Raw genomic sequence first — 21203 nt, forward strand, 5'->3', positions numbered from 1 at the left:
ACTCATCTGCCAGCTCCATTCTAGAAGAGCCACTTGTATCCATTGCTGGTTCCTAAAGTCACAAAGCCAGACATGCTGCAATTTGTTGTCTCACACTGATGCACTAAAAGAGTAAGTCTCAGAACGCCAGCAGAATAAAACAGAACAAAGAAAAGAAAAGGCAAAATCGTCAGCAGACATCCAGGAGCTTCAGAAGGAAGCCACCCTTATTCACTCAGAACAAAATGTTTACATTGCTACCATTCCTTGTTTACATTGATTAGTGGAAATAGTATTGTGGATGCTTTCATGTGCATATATGATAATGTCCAGGAAAGAAACTCTTCCCTCCCAGCTATTCTGTGCTCTTCCTACTTTCTAGCCTGCAGTTTCCTCATCAGCATGTGATTGGCTAAGAGTCGGGCTGGGCTCCAGAAAGCAGCCTTTATATATTCCTGAAAAGAAGAAAGCTGATCCTCAGACAGCGTGGATTCTGCTCAGCCAAGCTTCATTCAGGAAGAGCAAAGACCCAGCCAAACAGCACAATGTGCAAAGGACTAGCTGCCTTACCCCACACCTGCCTGGAGCGGTGAGACAAACTCTTCCTTCTGTCAGCATGCAGTCTGTATCTGCCTTACCTGCAGCATGGGGTTTTTATCTGTATGCATAGAGATTCCAGAATATAAAATGTTAGCATAAACAAATATATCAAAAATTACTTGTTGGATTATGCAAATACCTAATGCATTTTGGCTATCCTGGCATAAGGTAATATTAGTGTTTGGGTACTCAGTGTGACACAGAAGATGGTCACTAAAAAAAACAAACAACTGGGTGAATGGCAATGTAATAACATGAAGCAGTGAAAGCAAATCATTTCAGAAATCATCACTAAATGTGTCACAATCTGGGTGAAATGGTGCTTATGCGAACAGTTTACCTCATGAATTTCTGTTAGCATTCTTGCATCATGGGGACTAGTATATTCCATCCGTGGCTTTAAATGATTTTTATTGTAAGATCCCAATCTATGTTTTGTCAAAAGATTTTTAATGTGCTACATGTCACTTTGTAGTTTGGAAATTCCACAGCATTTTGTACTAGAAGATAATTTTCTGCAACTTCAGGAAAGGAATAATAGCCCAGAGAAAATTGCATAGGCAAATGCTTCTACAATAAATACTGCAAGATGTTTGTCCCTAAGGGCCAGATTTAAAAATCAGGCAAATGCCCCATCACTTTATGCCATTTTTGGACACATTTTTTTTATTGTGGATTTTTTGCCTTCCAGAAATGTTATGAAACTAAATCCTTTAGCACAAGATTCAGTTCTTCAAAATTGTTCTTTTGCCTAAAACTTAAATCTGGCCCTACCTGTGCAAAAAGGTGTAACTTCTTTTCACAACAAAATGATCCAAAGTATTGCACGTTGCCACATAGAGCTCTGTAAGGGAAATACATTGTCTAAGTTCACTTTCTACTGCAGAATTCATTTACTAAAATGAAGGTGATGATGAAAGGCACGGAGCAAACACAGTCTTGTAACTATGGGCTGCTACTGTACAAAGAAAAGTATTATTTAAATTTACAAAATGCCTGACAAAGCACTAAGGTGTCTTCTGCTTTATAGTATTAATCGAAATTCTAGGGAAAGAATGGAAACACTTAGGATCCAGTTACTGGATTGAAACCATGTTATTGCCTACTGCAGTTCACTTGCTGTGATAAAAATCAGAATGTGGGGGTGGTTAGCACTGTGCATTCAGCCAGGGTAAAGCTGCAGCATCTATGGTACTCCAAGAGTGACTGTTGTGGTCATCCACACTGTGGAAATACAAGTCCTTGTGCAGGTGAGGGAAGCACCTGGACTCACTTGTGCTACAGGCAATGCTTCTAGAAATTACTCTGCCTGTAGATATGTTACAAGGTGAAGCTGGCTGAAGCCATATGTGGCTGGCTGCAGGCTGTGCTGGCTACTGCAGTGCAATTCATTATCTGAGACTTTTATGCAGAGATAGGCTCAGATCTAAAATTGCCAGTCATGTACTTTTTTGAATTTAACTTTAAATTTCAATATCTATACTGTATGCAGCAGGAGAACAACAAATATTCTGTCATGCCAGTGCTAAAAAAAAATATGAGGACAAAGCAAACACTGCATGGTGTCCTCAGGTAATGCCACTAGATTCCAGAAACTGACAACATTTACAAGCTTCTAAACATATTCTTTGAATGTGTTTGCATTAGCACAGTTTTTAATAAATGGCTTTGTAGCATCTGGGCTCTCCTGGCATTATCTTATTGTGTTATGCAGCTTATGGCTTTGTCTTAGTTTTAGATTTATCATTGGTAACTACCTAGGGACACTGTGACAGGTTTTCCATTTATGTAAAAAAAAAAGAAAAACTCTGTAGCACAGGAACTTTGCTGTAGAAAGTCAGAAAGCACTATCTCTGCTAATTCATGGCTTAATCAGGAAAAGTACATACTAAGACCCTGCAGGGAGTAGGCATCACAGGCAGCATTCACATGTAAGTCTGCACAATTCCCCTCTTGCTCACCTTTTGTGGTTTTAAATCAGTTTAAGACTGCAAAGTGAACCACCTGCAGTTGACTTGGATGGGATTTCAGATTGGTTTGAAATCAGTTTCTATTGCACAGAGGAGGAAGGAACATGAGGGAAGGACAGTATGTTATTTTAGTATAATGCACGTCCCTTGCTTCCCTTGGAAGAGTAATGAGAGCTGCCTTTAAAGCGTTCAGCTGTTAAAAAGCGGAATATCTCTGGGAGTTCTCAGTTTAACAGGGGATTTTGTTATTGTAACAAGAGAGGGTTCCACCACTGAAGAATGTTTAGGATTTGCCTGTTCTTTTTTCTACGGAAGAAAGTAACTGCTGAGAAATGAAATCTGTAGACATATATTTGGTTTCTATCTAGTGTGTTTTTGCCTGCATGTTATATTCCTTCTGCCTTACTAAGCTTGCATCTTTGCCTAGCATGAATTCTTTTTGAGTCACAACAGTACATTTTCCCCAGCATGGCCTGCCAGTCTGCTGCTATGACCACAAGGTTGCTGGTCAGTGCTCAGATCTGCCATCCCATGAGGAGATGCACATGAGGTACATACATCCAAGAGGAGACAAGGCCAAAATCAGCAAGGGGGATTGTGTGGAATTGGAGTCTACCAGGGTCTGGCATGAATTCAGTACATATTCCAGACCTTTTGTGGTTGCTTTACTTCACTTACACAGATTAACTAGTCTGGCTGGAAATATTCACAGATTTATTCTTCTACTTCTATTTGTACTTAATATCCCAGCAGTCTAGCAAGACTGCCAAAGTGGCTTACAATAAAACAATTCCAAAATGAAATAGATAACTAATAAAAAGCATAGGGGCATCTGAAGATCTATAAACACTGAGTGCTGTAAATGCCAGAGAATTCTCAGTAATCTAAGTAAATATGGGTTAAAAAGACAATAAAGTTTGATTTGCAGCTGTAAACACTGACTATCAGAATACATCTGAAGCAAACACTCGGAGGTTAATATTGAAATGGAGAAGTTAGAAACATGCGTGCACTTGCCCATATACGCATGTATGATTTTGGGCCAATGTGACTATAGTATTTTATATCATGTGTGTTTCACATATGCATACTATAAATTATGCATATGTTTGCTACATAACATGCACGCGAATACATACGATGCATTGAAATCATGTATTTCAATGCACCTATTTTAAACATTATAAAATTATTTTATAATTTACATGCCAAGGCAAATAACAACATAAGAACATAAGATATGCAATACTGGGTCAGAGCAAGGGTCCATCAAGCCTAGTATCCTGTTTCCAACAGTAGCCAATCCAAGTCACATGTATCTGGCAAGTACCAAAACATTAAATAAATCATAAGCTACTATTGCTTATTATTTAATAGCAGTTTATGGATTTAACCTCTAGGAACTTATCCAAACCTTTTTTAAACCCAGCTACACTAACTGCTGTAACCACATCCTCTGGCAATGAATTCCAGAGCTTAAATATGCACTGAGTGAAAAATAATTTTCATCTATTTTAAATGAGCTACTTGCTATGGTTTTCAGAAATCCCATACTACTACTAGCTTTAATGGATACTATTCTCAGAGGAATGGACATAGGTCAATCTTTTCTATTAGTTATGTTAGACATCACAGTGGCTTTTGACACTGTTAATCATCATATTCTCTTAGATTATCTGAGATCGGTCTATCAGACAAAACCTTGAGCTGGTTTTCTTCATACCTATGTAATCATACCTTTATGGTAAAGATTGGTCAAGCAATTTCTGACAAGATGAACTTAGTTTCTGGAGTCCCCCAGGGATCACCCTCTCAACAACACTGTTTAATTTATATATGTTGCCACTATGTAAATTACTTGCTGACCTTGGGATTTCTCATTACATTTATGCAGACATACAACTGAAGCAGCCCTCAACTTTTTCATCCGAGTTGTTAATCCTTTCCCGTTTTCATTGTGTTACTTGTAATTGTTTGTGTTCAAGCTGTTAAAGTTTTTTCATTCATATGTTCTAATGTTCAATGTATCGTTACCACGCGACTGTTCTGTTGCATTGTAAACCGGTATGATCTGTATGACATACAGGAATGTCGGTATATAAGAATTAAAAAAAAAAATAAATTAATAAATGTGTATCTATCAACTATACAACAATTACTATGTCACATGCAATTACAACTCAATTACCAAAAGACTGAAATATTACTACTTAAGAGTAAGATTGATATCAACTTTCCAATGACCTATAACACTGAATCATTTAATATTACTTTAGTTAATGCGGCCCTTGATCTTGGGGTAATCTTAGATAGCGAGTTGAGTATGAAAAATAATATAAATATCATAATTAAGGCCGGTTATTATAAGCTACATATAGTAAAAAAAAAACTGAAACCTCTACTCAACCATAATGATTTTAAGACGGTTTTGCAAACACGTATTTTTTCAAAACTTGACTACTGCAATACCTTACTGCTTGGGCTACCCAATAACATTTTAAGACCCCTTCAGTTACTTCAAAATTTAGCAGTAAGAGTACTAACAGGTGTTAGAAAATTTGATTATATTACTCCAACTCTAATAAATTTGCACTAGTTACCCATGAAAAATAGAATTGAGTAAGGTCCTTCGTCTGATTCACCTATCAATATTTAGGGGTAGATTTTAAGAGGCGCGCGAACAGCCTACTTTTGCTTGCGCATCAGACTCAAGCAAAAGTACGCTGGATTTTAGTAGATACGCGCGGAGCCGCGCGTATCCACTAAAATCCTGGATCGGCGCGCGCAAGGCTATCGATTTTGTATAGCCTGCGCGCGCCGAGCCGCGCTGCCTCCCCCCGTTCCCTCCAAGGCCGCTCCGAAATCGGAGCGGCCTCGGAGGGAACTTTCCTTTGCCCTCCCCTCACCTTACCCTCCCTTCCCCTACCTAACCCACCCACCCGGCCCTGTCTACACCCCCCCCTTACCGTTGTCGGGGGATTTACGCCTCCCGGAGGGAGACGTAAATCCCCGCGCGCCAGCGGGCCTGCTGCGCGCCGGGCCGCGACCTGGGGGCGGATACGGAGGGCACGGCCACGCCCCCGGGCCGTAGCCACGCCCCGTACCCGCCCCCAAAACGCTGCCGACACGCCCCCGGAACGCCGCGACGACCGGGCCCGCCCCCCCGACACGCCCCCGACACGCCCCCCTCCGAGAACCCCGGGACTTACGCGAGTCCCGGGGCTCTGCGCGCGCCGGGAGGCCTATGTAAAATAGGCTTCCCGGCGCGCAGGGCCCTGCTCGCCTAAATCCGCCCGGTTTTGGGCGGATTTAGGCGAGCAGGGCTCTGAAAATCTACCCCTTAATGAACAAATGGAATGGGTAAATATGGCCCTACATTTTTATATTCCCCAGCATAATCTTAGATCAACTAATAAAGGTCTACTCTCTATTCCAACAGTAAAAATAGCACATTTGAATAAAGTAAGAGACAGAGCTTTAACAATTGCTGGTCCAGCACTTTGGAATTTACTTCCAATTGAACTAAGGTTAGAAGCAAATTACCACAAATTTAAAAAAGAGCTAAAAACCTGGTGTTGCACCGGAGATGGATCCTTGGACCGGGGTGGGGTTGGCACTACCCGTAGGAGGGATCCTACGGGTCCCTACCATCGGCAGGTGGAGGGGGCTGAAGGACGGAGGCCGGCTGGTGCTTCACCAATACCAGCCCTCGTTCCCCGCGGGTTGAGCATTTGGGTACTGGGGCCGACTGGACTTAGGTAGGCCTCCGTATGTTGTCATCGATGGAAGAATCGAGAGGTCAGCCCAGAGTCAGCAACAGTGGAAGGAAGAAGTCTGTACTGGACAAAGCGGAGTCCCGGAGACCCAGGCACAAATAGAACCAAAGTCAGAAAGGGGTCGCCCAAGCAAGAGCAGGCCGAAGCCTGAATAAGCCAAGTCCAGGACGTAGACTGAAGAAGCGTCATAGGGCAAGATGGAGTCAGGGCCGGCGGCAATCAGGAAGCAGTGGCAAGGAGAAGCTGAGGTCTGGACGAGGAGAGAGTCAATGACATTGGCAATGCAGAGGTCCGGGCTTGGAGAGAGTTAATAGCATAGTCAGGCAATGCAGAGGTCCGGGCTTGGAAAGAGTCAACGGCGTAGTCAGGCAATGCAGAGATCCAGGCTTGGAGAGAGTCAACAGCGTAATCAGGCAATGCAGAGGTCCGGACTTGAAGAGAGTCAACGGCGTGGTCAGGCAAAGCAGAGGTCATGTCTGAGAAGGCAATCCAAATGAAGGTTAGGAATCAGGGATGCAGGAGCGAGGAAACCAGGAACAGGAGTCAGTGAGAATCAGGAACCAGGAACAAAGGAGAATCACCAGGAGGCAAAGAGTACATGACCAGCGTGGAAACCTGTTGCAAAGGCAATCCTTAGGAGTCTGAGAGAGGTGAGGGGGCTGGGCTGCGGGTCTGCCGTAGCCGGCACACGTAACACCTGGATGTTCAAACAAGCATACAGCAAAGAGGTCCTTACATTTAATATATGAGCAGCAAGAAAGAAATTGTGTGTTATGTTTTTACTTAGTTCTTTTATCTCATTGTCATTTAATGTTATGATTTTACTTTGTTTCTTTTTATTTCATTTTAATTTGATAATTTTAAATTGCCTTTTATTATTTATTTGTTATGATGTATTAGGGTTTTTTTTTATAATTTTATCTTTATTAACTTTTTCAAAATATAACAAAGTAAAGACTTTGTAATGGTAATTGAGAGAACATAAAAAGAAGAAAACTTTTTTACAATCAATGAAAATCACTCTCAGGAGAACAAATTCTCATCCATCATAAGGAAACATTTGAGGGGGCAGATAGTCTGAGGAGAAAAATTAGAAATTACACATGAGATACTCCGAAATAATTACAATGACCCAAGTATAATACTAATTGTTAGGAGAGACTATCCCTCTGGTATTCAAGAAATCCTGTAATTGTTCTGGACCAAAGAATATATAGGTATTTTCTCAAAACTTGATTATACACTTGCATTAATATCATAACATAAAGCTTGCTCCTAATTTATAAACTTCAGAACGCATATTCAAAAAAGCTTTCCAACGCAATTGAGTAGGCAAACCTAGGTCCCACCAAGGCAAAGAGGACAGGGATTCAACCCTTGGTATGTCCTGATTCCAAAGAGAACATAAGGACTCCATCCCATCCTAGAACTGAGGGCCTTGAAAAAGTTTCTAAAAAGAGAAAACTTCAAGATGGTTTCCCTGGATACCTTAATTCCTCTCTTACAAAAAGGGGACTGGCTATGCTCCCTTGATTTGAGAGATGTATACACTCACATCGAGATCTTCCTAAGCCACAGGAAGTATCTCAGATTTGTGGTGGGAAAACAGCACTTCCAGTGTTATGAACCCTCCTGTAGTGGTGCTACGGGAGGCTCCTTACCTCTTCCTGGAGGCTGCTCCAAAGTCGGGGTCTCGCCTACGAACTATCCAGGATTTCCTCCAGGGCCTGGGAGGCCTCAATGTCCTTGGGCCTGCCTGAGGCTGTTTGTGTCCTCATGGACTTCCTGGTTTGAGCCACGCCCTTCTCCCTAGGGGCCGGCCCGCAGCACTCCTCTGTAGTTATAGGGCCAGCTAGGTGTGGGCCATCCAAACTCCTCCCAGGGAGTCGCCTCTCTGCAGCCCTATAAAAGGACTTCAACTTCAAGTCAGTCTTGCCTTGCATCGGAGTTACTTCACCTGACTGAGCTCTGGCAGGCAGGAGCCCCCAGGCTCCTGCCTGCCAGAGCTCAGTCAGGTCTTTTATCTTCTCCATGGAGTTCCTCGTCTCGTCTGTTCCTCATCATGTCATGTCATGCCATGTTTTCGTGCCTGAGGTCCTCGTCCAGGTGTCCTGGTGTCTCGTCTTGAGCCTCCGCTTCCTGATGTTCCTGCTTCCTTGGTGGTTTGCTCCTGTGTCATCAGTGCTCCGGAGCCTTCTGTTCTTCCGGCTGTGGATCTCCGGATGATGCAGCTTCGTCATGGGAGATGCCGGCAGTGGACTGGTGTCCTGTGCTCCTGAGCCGTCATGCCCTGCCAGCCCTTGTGGTGCTTCGGGCGACATCTGGCTTCGTCGTCGGAGTCCCACTTCGACTGGATTCCTCCCTGCGCTCGTCCCGTTCTCAGCGTGGTCCTTGACCAGCCTCCTCGGGCTGTGTAGGGCGCACAGTGGGACAGGGTGGTCTGAGACCAGCCCATTGGGTCCGCCCGTGAAGGTGGGCTGTGTAGGGTGCCCTGAGAGACAGTGCCAATGTCTTCCTTCCCAGCTTCTCGTCTCGTCTGGACTTCGTCAAGTTCCTCGTCTCTGATGCCATTGCATCAGCCCTGGTGTCATGTCTTCCCTTAACCCTCGTCTGTGATGCTGTCGCATCAACCTTGCTGTCATGTCTTCGTGTCAAGGCCTCCGTCTGCCCTCAACCTCAGGCCAGTCCTGCTGCTCCATGCCGATCCAAGAGGCAGGTCTGAAAGGGCTTGGAATGGTCAGAGGACCATTCACATTCCAACATCATCCTGTTGTTGGCCTTGGGAGCTTGCAGGCCTGGCAGAGGGTAAGACCGTCAGTCATGCTGGAACACGCTGTCAACCCTCGGTTCGGTCCTGGATTCATCTGGGGTCGGGCTGAGGCCCAATGGCACACTAGAACATCCCCTTACGTAACATCCAGTACAGAGTGTTGCCGTTCGGGCTAGCTTCAGTCCCATAAGTCTTCACAAAATTCCTGGCCATGGTATGGGAACACCACCGCAGGCTGAAAGTGCATATTTTCCCTTACTTGGACGATTGGCTGGTCAAGAACACATCTCAGGTAGGAGCCACTCGATCCATGCACTTGACTATTCAGGTGTTGGAGTCACTAGTGTTCGTCATTAACTACCCGAAGTCCCATCTCAGCCTGTCACCTCAATTGGACGTCATAGTTGCCCTGCTAGACAGGGCTCAGGCAAAAGCCTTCCTGCCATGTTCCAGGGCAGTCACCTTGACGTCCGTAATGGCAGTGCTTCAACAGAGCCAGCAGATGTCAGCTCGGCACATGTTAAGGCTGTTAGGTCACATGGCCACAACTTTTCATGTTACTCCCTTGGCACATTTGCACATGCGCAGAGCCCAATGGACCCTGAGTTTGCAGTGGCACCAGGCCATGCAGAGTCTCCATGATTGCATCTGAATCATCCTGCCTCTCTGGGTCTCTTTGTCCTGTGGTGGGTACTCTCAAATTTGGAATGAGGAATATCCTTCCAAAGTCCCCCCTACCCAAATTCTCTTTACCGTGGATGTATTCACCCTGGGGTGGGGAGCTCATGTAGAGGGGCTCCACACCCAAGGCCTCTGGTCCAAGCAGAAAGCACATTGTCAAATTAATTTCTTGGAGCTCCAGGTGATAAGGTGCACACTGTGGACTTTCAGAGATTGGCTGTCCAACAAAGTTGTCCTTATCCAAACAGACAACCAAGTAGCTATGTGGTATATCAACAAGCAGGGAAGCAGAGGGTCATACCTCCTGTATCAAGAAGCGGTCCAGATCTGGTCCTGGGCCTTGTCCCATGGGATGGTGCTGAGGGCCATGTATTTGGCTGGAATGCAGAACGTGGTAGTAGACAGACTGAGTTGCGCCTTCAGACCCCACGAGTGGTCTCTGGACCAGGGGGTAGTGAACCAGATCTTCCACCTCTTGAGGAGCCCAGATGTGGATCTGTTTGCATCCCTCTGCAACAGAAAGGTGTCTCAAATCTGCTCCCTGTACAGACTACAGAACAGATGGCAAACCAACCTCAGATGCCTTTGCCTGCCATTGGGGCTAGGGTCTTCTGAACGCATATCCTCCGATTCCTTTAGTGGCGAAGAGTCTCTTGAAGCTTCACAAGAACAGATGGATCATGATTCTCATAGCTCCTCATTGGCCGAGTCAGATCTGGTTTCCACTCCTTCAGGAGTTGTCCATTCAGAAACCGATCAGTCTGGGGACTTCCCCAGAGCTCATCATGCAAAACCGAGGCAGGTTGTAGCATGCCAACCTCCAAGCTCTGTCACTCATAGCCTGGATGTTGAGAGGTTAATTCTGTAACCACTCAATCTCTCAGAGGATGTGTCTCAGGTCCTGTTGGCTTCCAGAAAGCCTTCCACTAGAAAGTCCTATAGACTTAAGTGGAGGAGGTTTTCCATGTGGTATGAGCAGATGGCCCTGGATCCATTCTCCTGCCCCAAACAAAATCTGCTTGATTACCTTCTATACCTATCAGAGGCTGGCTTGAAAACCAACTTAGTTAGAGTTCATCTGAATGTAATTGGCGCATACCACCATGGTGTAGATGGTATGCCCATCTCTGTACAGCCTATAGTTGTACGTTTCATTCGAGGCCTGCTTCAATTGAAGCCTCCTCTAAGGCATCCCACTGTATCTTGGGATCTCAATGCGGTGCTAGCTAAGCTGAAGTAAGCTCCTGTGACCTGAAGTACCTGACCTTGAAGGTCATATTTTTTGTGGCGGTCAGCGAGCTCCAGGCCTTAGTGACTTATCCACCTTACACTAAGTTTTTTCATGACAGGATGGTCTTGCGTACGCACCCTAAGTTCCTACCTAAGGTGGTGATGCAGTTTCATCTTAACCAGTCAATCCTGCCAACATTCTTTCCTAAGGCCCATTCGCACCAAGGCGAATGAGCACTGCACAGTCTGGACTGCAAGAGAGCTTTAGTCTTCTATCTGGAGTGGACAGAAGCCCATAGACAGTCCATCCAACTTTTTATTTCTTTTGATAGGAATAGATTGGGAGTTGCCATTGGCAAACAGATTGCTAATTGGCTAGCAGATTGCATCTCCTTCTGTTATGCCCAGGTGGGACTACATCTTGGGGGTCATGTCAAGGCTCATTCTGTCAGAGCCATGGCAACATTGGTGGCCCACTTGCGAGCAGTTCCCATGGAGGAGATCTGCAAGGCTGCGATGTGGAGTTCTCTCCACACATTCACATCCCATTACTGTCTGGATAAGCATGGCTGACGTGACGGTAGGTTCGGCCAGTCTGTCCTTAGGAATCTCTTCGAGGTGTAGAACCCAATTCTCCCTGTCTAGGACCCATTGTTTAGGTTCAGGCAGGTTGTTATGCATGTTGGCATCTGGTTGATGCCTGTTGGTCCCCTTTTTGTGTTAGGGAATAGCTTGTAGCTAGGGATTCACCCATGAGTGAGGACTACCATCCTGCTTATTTATTCTAGGAGAAAGCAGAGTTGCTTACCTGTAACACGTGTTCTCCTAGAACAGCAGGATGTTAGTCCTCATAAAACCCGCCCACCACCCTGCAGAGTTGAGTTTCTCCTTATATTTTTCATTTATATATAATTCCATGTTAGAACATTGAAGAGGGATCCCACATGGATGCATGGTATAGAATATGCTTGCATGCTCAGTGTGCCTAGTCAAAGTTCCAGAAACGTTGACATAGGTTTTCCATGCTGGGCTCCATCCGATAATGTCACCCATGTGTGAGGACTAACATCCTGCTGTCCTAGAAGAACACTTGTTAGAGGTAAGCAATGCTGCTTTTTAACTGGGTTTGCATTGAACTGTGTCCTCCATCAGACTTTATGCCTGTGACTTGGTACTCCAAACCCCTGTGGACCCTGTCAGGGAGAGTGTGGCACCCTCTGTGGCTCCCTAATGAGCTCTGTAGGAGTTTAGAGGGCAAACTGTTACGAGGTATTCAGAGGAAAATGTTTAAATCTTCCAGAAAGAATTGTTTGAATGTTATCATTACTTTGGGAAAACAAAATTTCAGTTTGTTGTAGCCAAGGTTTATTTTTTACTTTAAAGACGAATTGTGTGGTAACACTAACCATTGCATAGTCAATGTATGAGCTTGGCGCGTTACATCATCTGGGAGAAAGAGAATTCAGCAGTATACTGTATAAAATCTTCTCCAGGACAGTGTATTATTAACAATGGACTCCATAGCTGTGGTGCAAACACAGTTTTATTGACATCTGATACAAGCTCCTCTCAAACTAGAGCCTCTTTAACAGTGATCCTAATAGTCTCAGAATCGCTGTTTTTCAGTTTCTGGTGTCCCTCACTCACATGGTGTCTCACTCTGTAGCTTCAGCAAAGCATGCTACAGATAGTGTCTTCTTCTTCTTCTTTTGTCTCTTTATCTTGAACATTTGTAATTTTAGCCACAGTGATAATACTGGTGCCACTGGACTGGGATCTATGGTGATACTGATGTAATAAGAGAGATTCATTATGATGCTAATATAACTGCAGTGGTGATCCAAGGTGATACTGGTGATATTAGAATAGAAATCCATGTTGATATGTTTTGTACAGTTCATGAAGCATTCTACTTAATACAGATTTAAATTTAGTAGAGAGTAAGAGGCATTGGTGTTTTATGGGCTTTCCAAGAGATTGAGAGAAACTTACAGAGAGACTTAACTGGGAGGTATGCATACATCATAAGACTATGAATATTCATGAGAAAGATTTGCATGCATTGCTTCCATTGTATACAGATCTATATTATGCATATTTATTGTGAATATCCTGAAAACCTGGCCTATTTGTGGCACTCGAGGACTGGAGTTTGCTATCACTGCCCTAAATCAACCTCCCATATGTTTAGCTGTATTGGATGGTTTAGGAGTGAAGAGATTATTAGGGATGTGCATTCATTTACAATGAATGTGACATCCGCAACAAATAGGTCCCTATTTGTTTCATTCATGGGACTGTGAAACAAATGACAACCCCCCATGAATGAAACATATCATATTAGTTTTATTCGTTTGGTTCACAATGCTTTCTTATCAGCCTTTTGCAAAAGGAGAAGGTCATGTGGGAGTATCCATAGCAACCAGCCCTTTCCTGTGAGTCATACACAGCCTTGTCATAGAGTGGGTTGGACAGGTTGGCAAGGAGACCAGAATGCCAACATATCAGAGCGAAGCATTTTTCTAATTCAACCAATCACTGCTCTGTGGACCTAGTGATGCTGATCCTGGTGTTTTTCCTACCTTGAGCAAGTGTACCACAGTGCACTTTCTTCTTAGGTTCTATCTGAGAAGGTTCAAGGTTGTTTGCTGGATTGAGCTCTTTCAGAGTGTCTCATATCTGAGCTATTCAATTGCTAAAAATCTGAGCTATTCAAGTGCTGAAAAATATTTTTGTCCTTTTTTGCTGCTGTGCCAGCAGCTAGGCTTTCTTTTTTTTTTTTACTGCACTCAGACTGTCTCTCTGTCTCACCCACTGAGAGATAAGGAGTGACAAGTTGCCAGCAGTGGCATTTTTATTCTGATCTTACCCCCCTGGGGTAGGTTGCAGGCAGGGTTTGGGTGGTATGGGTGGAAGATAGTGGGAGAGTTGCAGTGGCTGTCTGAGCATTGTACAACTACAAGCAGCATCACAGTGAGTGCACAGAGAGGAGTACTTAGGAATCTGGCTTGCAGACTCACAGCAGGAGTAGTCAGGCTGAGGCTTCCAGTGTTTTATCTGGAGTTTCAGTTTTTGTGCATATAGAGCAATCTCAGTTGTAGTGTATAGCAAGATACTGCACTGTGTGTCTGTGTGTGTGTGTAGTTTTCCTCACTCACATATATTGGTACAGTGGTGTTCAGTACATTACAACCAATAAAGAAATAATCCTTTTAATCCAAATCCCCAATAGGCAGTTACATTAAAATCCATGAGGTCAGGGAAAGGTAGAGATCAAGGGAAAAATGTTATTGGCACTGGCAGAGGAGGCACTTCAAGAGGGCGTCCCCAATTAAAGTTAAAAAGGGACCTGTTCCAATCCAAAATCTCTGGCGGGGCAGGCAGTTCCAGCCAGAAAAAAATTAAATTTAAAGATGATGCACCGCCACCACCTGTTTCTGACCCTGTTGTTTTGGAGGTGAGGGAAGGGGAGGCTGAGCTATCCAAAGCAGTCGGGGCAGTGGAGAAAGCAAAAGAGCAAGACCCAAAAGCAGCAGTGCGACGGTGTAGCGCAGTCACTGTTTGCTTCTGATTCCGCTGAAGAATCATCTTGTTTGGGATTCTCATCATCAGAAATGGAAGAAATAATAGCTGAGGAAGGTTTAGGAGGATTAGTTAGTTCTGTCTTAGCCTCCACTTCAGTGCTGGAGGAGAGGGAGGAAACTGGTAAGAACATAAGAAAATGCCATACTGGGTCAGACCAAGGGTCCATTAAGCCCAGCATCCTGTTTCCAACAGTGGCCAATCCAGGCCATAAGAACCTGGCAAGTACCCAAAAACTAAGTCTATTCCATGTAACCATTGCTAATGGCAGTGGCTATTCTCTAACTACCTGCAGGGGCTGGTGATGATGATGAGGACGAGCAGTCATTGTAGGCAGAGTGTGTGACTGATGCCCCTGGCATTGCTTCTCAGGTGCACTCACTACTTCAACTCTAGTGCCAGCATCCACCTCAAAAGCTATAGAGAAGGGATCACGAAAGTAATATGTGATCTGGAGCCACTTTAAAGTGAGGGAGGACCCACGTTTTGCTCTGTGTAATTACTGTGCCAGGGATATTAGCAGAGGCAAGCAAGTGGGTCATCTAACCAATTCTGGAATGAGGCATCATATGCAGAAGCAACACCCAACAGTACTGACATCTGGGGATGGTGGCAGTACCAGTCCGAGGACCCCTTTTTCCAAGTAGCGTAAAGTAGTTGAAAAGGAGAAGAGTCATCCCACACCCTCAGCCTCTTCCAGCAGTCAGGTGGCAGGCCAGCAGCCCCCTGCCATGCGTCAGAAGTGACAACCCACCATGGAGGAAATGGGGTGGTGTTTGGTAGCACTATCTTGGGGAAGGAGGCAGGCAGCCTCAAAAGTTGTAACCAGGAACATCGGGGAAATGATTGCCCTTAATGACCAGCCCCTGCAGGTAGTGGAGAATGTGGGTTTCAAGTGTTTCCTGCAAATTACAAAGTCCCCTCCAGAACTACATTTAGCAGAAAGGTCATCCCCAGCCTGTACAACCAGTGTCGCAGTCGCATCCAGGAGCTGCTAGCTAAGGCAGAGGGGAATGTGCATTTTACCTGCAATATCTGGACCACCATGAACGCTTCACACTCTTATCTTTCCCTGACAGCACACTGGTGGGACCTGGCTGAGGCAGGGGCAGGCAGCAGCTCTATCAGTGACCAAGTATCACGGTTCAGGTGGGCTTTACTGCACACCCACCTGATGGGCGAGGTCCATACATCGGCCAATATTCTATCATGCATCAGAGACATGCTGGAGGGCTGGCAGCTACACCAGAGAGCCAGGAATCTTCAGGCAGGGTTCTTTATCACAGACAATGGTGCAAACATGGTAAAGGCAATATCCGAAGGGGGCTTTCAGAACATCCGATATTTTGCACACACTCTGCACCTTGTAGTGAAGTCAGCTCTGGGGTTGGAGTCCAAGCACTAAGACAATGAATACCTGCAGGAGTTAATACAGAAGTGCAGGAACATAGCAGTGCACTTCCACAGAAGTGTGAAGGTGGGGCAGGTTCTCTGTCAAAAGCAGACTGATTTGGGGATGCCTCACAAGCATCTCATTCAAGACATTGGCACCCAATGGAATTCCACCTTTATAATGCTGCAGAAGTTAGTGGAGCAGCAGAAACCCCTTTATGATCTTTCTCTGGAAATGGACATAGGTGTGTCTAGTCCCCTAGTGCATCATGATTGGTTAGTCACGAGTCAGCTGGTAAAAATCCTGAAGCCCTTCAAGGATGCCACAGAGGAGCTGAGTTCCAGAAGTGCACCTTGGCTGACATCATCCCTATAGTTAATATTCTGGAGGAGAAATTGGAGGGCTTTAAACAGGAAGAGGGAATGACAGCAGAAATGCTGCATTGTCTGGACTTTTTTCAGAAGCAAGTGCAAGAGAGATTAGGACCTTTCACAAAACACGACACATACATGCTCGCCACAGTCTATGATCCCTGTGTGAAAGGGAAACTCGCCCTACAGTCCGATTGTCTCACATTTGTGAAGAACCTGCTGTTAGAAAAGGTCTGTGAACAGGAGCACCATAGGCAGAGACAGATTAGGAATGAAGCAGAGGAGGAAACAGCAGGCACTTCAGAGAGTAGTGCAAGTTCAAGCAGGAGCAGCATTCTGTCAGCAACAGCTAGTTCTTCCTCCTCCACTTCAGTATGCCAAAGCCATGTTGCCCCTAAAAAATCATCTTCTCTGGCACAGGCTAGAGTGAAAGCAGTTGGCAAGAAGGACTCTTAGCCCACCCAAGCAAAGGAGACACCAGCACAAATGTCAGTGACATGGTATCTCAGAGCCCACTGAGGACATGGAGACAGATGAGCTGGCATATTGGGCACAGTCCATTGTCTGGCCACACCTAACCAAAGTAACTTAGCAATATCTGTCCTGTCCACCAACCAGTGTGCCCTGTGAACATTGTCTTTTCAATGACAGGGGATATCATGAGCCCTTATCGCTTAAGGCTGGCACCACAGTTGATGGAAAAGCTAGTGTTTTTGAAAATAAACATGCCTTTGCTTGGGTTTCCAGATTTTCCCTGTGAATGGCAAGATGAAGAAAAGCACTTTAAAGCCTTGCAGCAGCTCTGCCTGCTTCATATGCTCCAGATATATCAGCACATGGATCATTTACTCTGCCTCCTTGTCTTGCCCCTATCAACACCACAGGGGCCTGCCCTCATCCACTGTGCCTGTCTGTCTCACCCCATATGTCACTACAAGGTCCTGACCTCATTGCTGTGCCTGTCTGTATCACCCCTTATGTCACTACAAGGGCCCACCGCAGCCACCCTCCTTCTCTTTACGGCTTAGCCCCCGTGGCTCTCGTAGACAGCAACAGCCGGATATGGGCCTGAATCTCCAGCACCATCCATTTTCAGGGCTAGCTGATTCGGCAAGTGAGTTGTTACACACTCCTTAGCGGATTCCAACTTCCATGGCCACCATCCTGCTGTCTATATCAACCAACACCTTTTCTGGGGTCTGATGAGCATTGGCATCAGGCGCCTTAACCCGGCATTTGGTTCATCCTGCAGACCCAGTTCTGCTTACCAAAAGTGGCCCACTAGGCACTTGCATTCCATGCCCGGCTCCACGCCAGTGAGCCGGGAGTCTTACCCATTTAAAGTTTGAGAATAGTTTGAGATCGTTTTGGCCACAAGACCTCTAATCATTCACTTTACTAGATAAAACTGGGGGATGGCCCGAGCGCCAGCTATCCTGAGGGAAACTTCGGAGGGAACCAGCTACTAGATGGTTCATTAGTCTTTCGCCCATATATCCAGGTCGGACGACCAATTTGCATGTCAGGACCGCTACGGACCTCCACCAGAGTTTCCTCTGGCTTTGCCCTGCCCAGGAATAGTTCACCATCTTTCGGGTCCTATAACATGTGCTCATGCTCCACCTCCCCGATGGGGCGGGTAAGATGGGCTGGTGGTGCACCCGCCAACGGGACATGGCAGGGATCCCACCTCAGCCGGCGCACGCAGGCCTTCACCTTCATTGAACCACAGGGTTTTGGGGGACCCTATGACTAGCACACATTTTAGACTCCTTGGTCCGTGTTTCAAGATGTTTTTTTTTTATATTCCGCTTTTTGCACTTTTTTCAGCGCTTCAAAGTGGATTACATTCAGGTACTGTAAGTATTTCCCTATCCCCAGAGGGTCACTGACATAGCTGTGGACCCCTGGTACCTGGCATGGGCTTCCCCGCCTGGGGGTGAAATGCAGTCGGGACGCACTGAGGACAGTCTGCCCCGGTTGACAGTTGTGCCGGGAGCATGGAACCCCATCCCTCTTCCCACCTGCCCCGCGCCCCTCATGAGGGGGAGGAGGGTCTGGAGGAGGGCACGGTGGCAGTCATCTCCCTTGGCCCTGGGGGAAACGGAGAAGCTGCTGCCGGGAGGGGGCTATAACATGCACTGCCACAGCGGTGAGGTACCTGCCCCCCCCCCCCCCCAAGTCCTTCCCAGCCAACCCAGAGCCAGCCACAGCGCACTTCCATGGAGGAAATGCACCCTGTGTTGGCCAGGGCCATCCAAGAGGTGTTCCCTGCCCAAGGGGGATCCACCTCCCCAGTCCGAGTGACCTCTTAATGGTTTCACGCCCTCTTGAATTCTCTCTTCAAAGTTTTTTTCAACTTTCCCTTTCAGTACTTGTTGACTATCGGTCTCGTGCTAGTATTTAGCCTTAAAAGTAGTTTACCACCCACTTTGGGCTGCATTCCCAAACAACCCGACTCTGAGAATACCTGGTCCCAGCGTGCCAGGGGCTATTACCGGCCTAACACCATCTGTGGGCTGAGCCTCATCTTGTCTTGCCTCCTTGTCTTGCCCCTATCAATACCACATGGACATGAGTACTTCCACTGTGCCTTCCTGTCTTGCCCCTATCAACACCAGAGAGACCTGTCTACCTCCACTGTGCCTGCCAGTCATGCCCCTATCAACACCACAGGGACCTGACTACCTCCACTGTGCCTGCCTGTCTTGCCCCTATCAACATCAGAGGGGCCTGTCTACTTCCACTGTGCCTGCCTTTATTGCCCCTTTAAACACCACAGGGACCTGACTACCTCCACTGTGCCTGCCTGTCTTGCCCTTATCAACACCAGAGGGGCCTGTCTACCTCCACTGTGCCTGCCTGTCTTGCCCCTATCAACATCACAGGGACCTGACTACCTCCACTATGCCTGCCTGTCTTGCCCCTATCAACACCAGAGAGGCCTGTCTACCTCCACTGTGCCTGGAGGCCTGTCTACCTCCACTGTGCCTGCCTGTCTTGCCCCTATCAACACCAGAGAGGCCTGTCTACCTCCACTGTGCCAGCCTGTCTTGCACCTATCAACTTTCTGTCACTCTGCCTTGCTGCCATACACCAGACGTCTCTACTCCTTGCGGTGTTCTTGCCACTATCATGGTTCCTCAGTGTGCTGGTGCTAGTCTTTCTGCTGCTTTGTCCCTTTATCGGTGCCTTGGGGTTTTTTCTGTCACCCTTTCTGCTTGCTATGTTCCCTCTTCATTGTGCTGTAGGATGTTGATGCCTTTTGTCGTGCCACTTTGCCCCTCGTGCTGCCTTTGAGGGTTCACGCAACTGTTATCGGTGCTCTCTTTTGAAGCTGTGGGGTGTTTTTGACACTCTCGCTGCTGCTTTGCACCTCTGTTAAAGCACTCTTGCCACTCCTGGTACCCCTTTGTACCTTTACGTTGCCTTAGGCTTTTCATGCCACTTTGGTGCCACTTTGGCACAATCAAAGTACCTTGGAGCTCTTTTCCCCTTCTGATGATTGCTCCCCATAAGTTTCAACTTAATTGATAAGAAAACCCCAAAAATAGCCTGCAATACTTCCCCCTTTGACTTTAATGGCAAACGTAAAACGAATCAAACTAATAATCAAATTTTTTTTTTTGCTTTGAAACTAATGAAATGAATTGGGGTCCCAATGAAATGAATAAACAAACCAAAACAAATTTGTTTTCTTCTGCACATCCCTAGAGATTATACAATTTGACATCATCCTCTAATTTTTAGCATGAGTATAACACAATATCTCATAAGGTGTCAGATCCCTAGAAAGCACCTCTGATATTCCTTTACTCATAATAAAATGGTGAATTTGTAAATATCCATAATGGTTAGTAAGCCCAAAGCTTACAGAAAGATCTAAGAATGATAAAGAAACCTTATTTGAGTCTAGCTAACTCAATCTAGTCAGCCCTTCCAATTCCATCTATAAAAAGTAGGAGACCAAACTCCCGGGGAAAATTGAAATAAATAAAAGTTAATGGGGAATGATCCCTATGACCAGTAAGTAGTGATCTGTTGGTCCCCCAAGCTTAAATGTTAGTGCTTTGAAGGGATTAACTATCTGTTTATGCACACCTTGTAATCGAGGGGCCCAGATTATAGCTCTAAGTGGTATTGTGCCAGTTATATCCTGTTCAATTGGTGGTATGTATGTCTGCTTGACACCAGACATACATACCACCCTCAATTGTACAGCCAAGCAGTATTGTTTAAAATTTGGAACTGCTAGTTCTCCACAATCTTTTTTCTGATACATTATCTCGTTCAACACCTGTGGAGGTCAGTGTTTCCAAATAAAACTAGATATCCATTGCTGAAGTAACTTCATAAACTTATCTGGAATAGCTGTTAGAAGTATTTGGAACAAATAACACCAAATGGGTAACATAGTCATTTTAACACCTGCTATATGCCCCAGTCAAGTAATTTCTCAAGGTGACCATTGCGACCGATCCTGTACTGTCCTGACCATAAATGGCTCATAATTTAATTTAAAGAGCTTCTTCCAATCTGTTCCTATATTAACTCTCAGTATCATAAATTTTTATGAGCCTATAGAAAAGGAAATTCATCCCCGAATCTCTCAACTTGTGCTGCAGATAAATTCAAATTTAATATTTCTGATTTTGCCATGTTTATGTTAAATCCAGATACTTTCCCAAATTCTATTAATTCCCTCATTAATACAGATATGGTTCAGAAAGGCTTGGTAATGGTTAAAAGCACATCTTCTGCAAATAAGGAAACCTTAAAAGTATTATGTCTTATGTTAACCCTTTATATATCCCCCATCTGCCCAATCCTTTCTGCTAGTGGCGTCATCAC

The 21203-nt window shown here is 45.4% G+C and overlaps 1 protein-coding gene across 1 annotated transcript in view; it reads left to right on the top strand.

Moving 5' to 3' along the window:
* Positions 1-428: 428 nt before the first annotated feature.
* The window catches only part of RGS5 (regulator of G protein signaling 5), a 270300-nt gene continuing 249525 nt past the window's right edge, over positions 429-21203 (top strand). The window contains exon 1 of the mRNA XM_029617532.1: positions 429-568. Within this exon, the coding sequence (XP_029473392.1) occupies positions 525-568 (44 nt within the window). The 5' untranslated portion in view covers positions 429-524. The remainder of the gene's footprint in view (positions 569-21203) is intronic.

This window comes from Rhinatrema bivittatum, chromosome 10 (assembly GCF_901001135.1).
Source record: "Rhinatrema bivittatum chromosome 10, aRhiBiv1.1, whole genome shotgun sequence".
NCBI classification, from domain to species: domain Eukaryota; kingdom Metazoa; phylum Chordata; class Amphibia; order Gymnophiona; family Rhinatrematidae; genus Rhinatrema; species Rhinatrema bivittatum.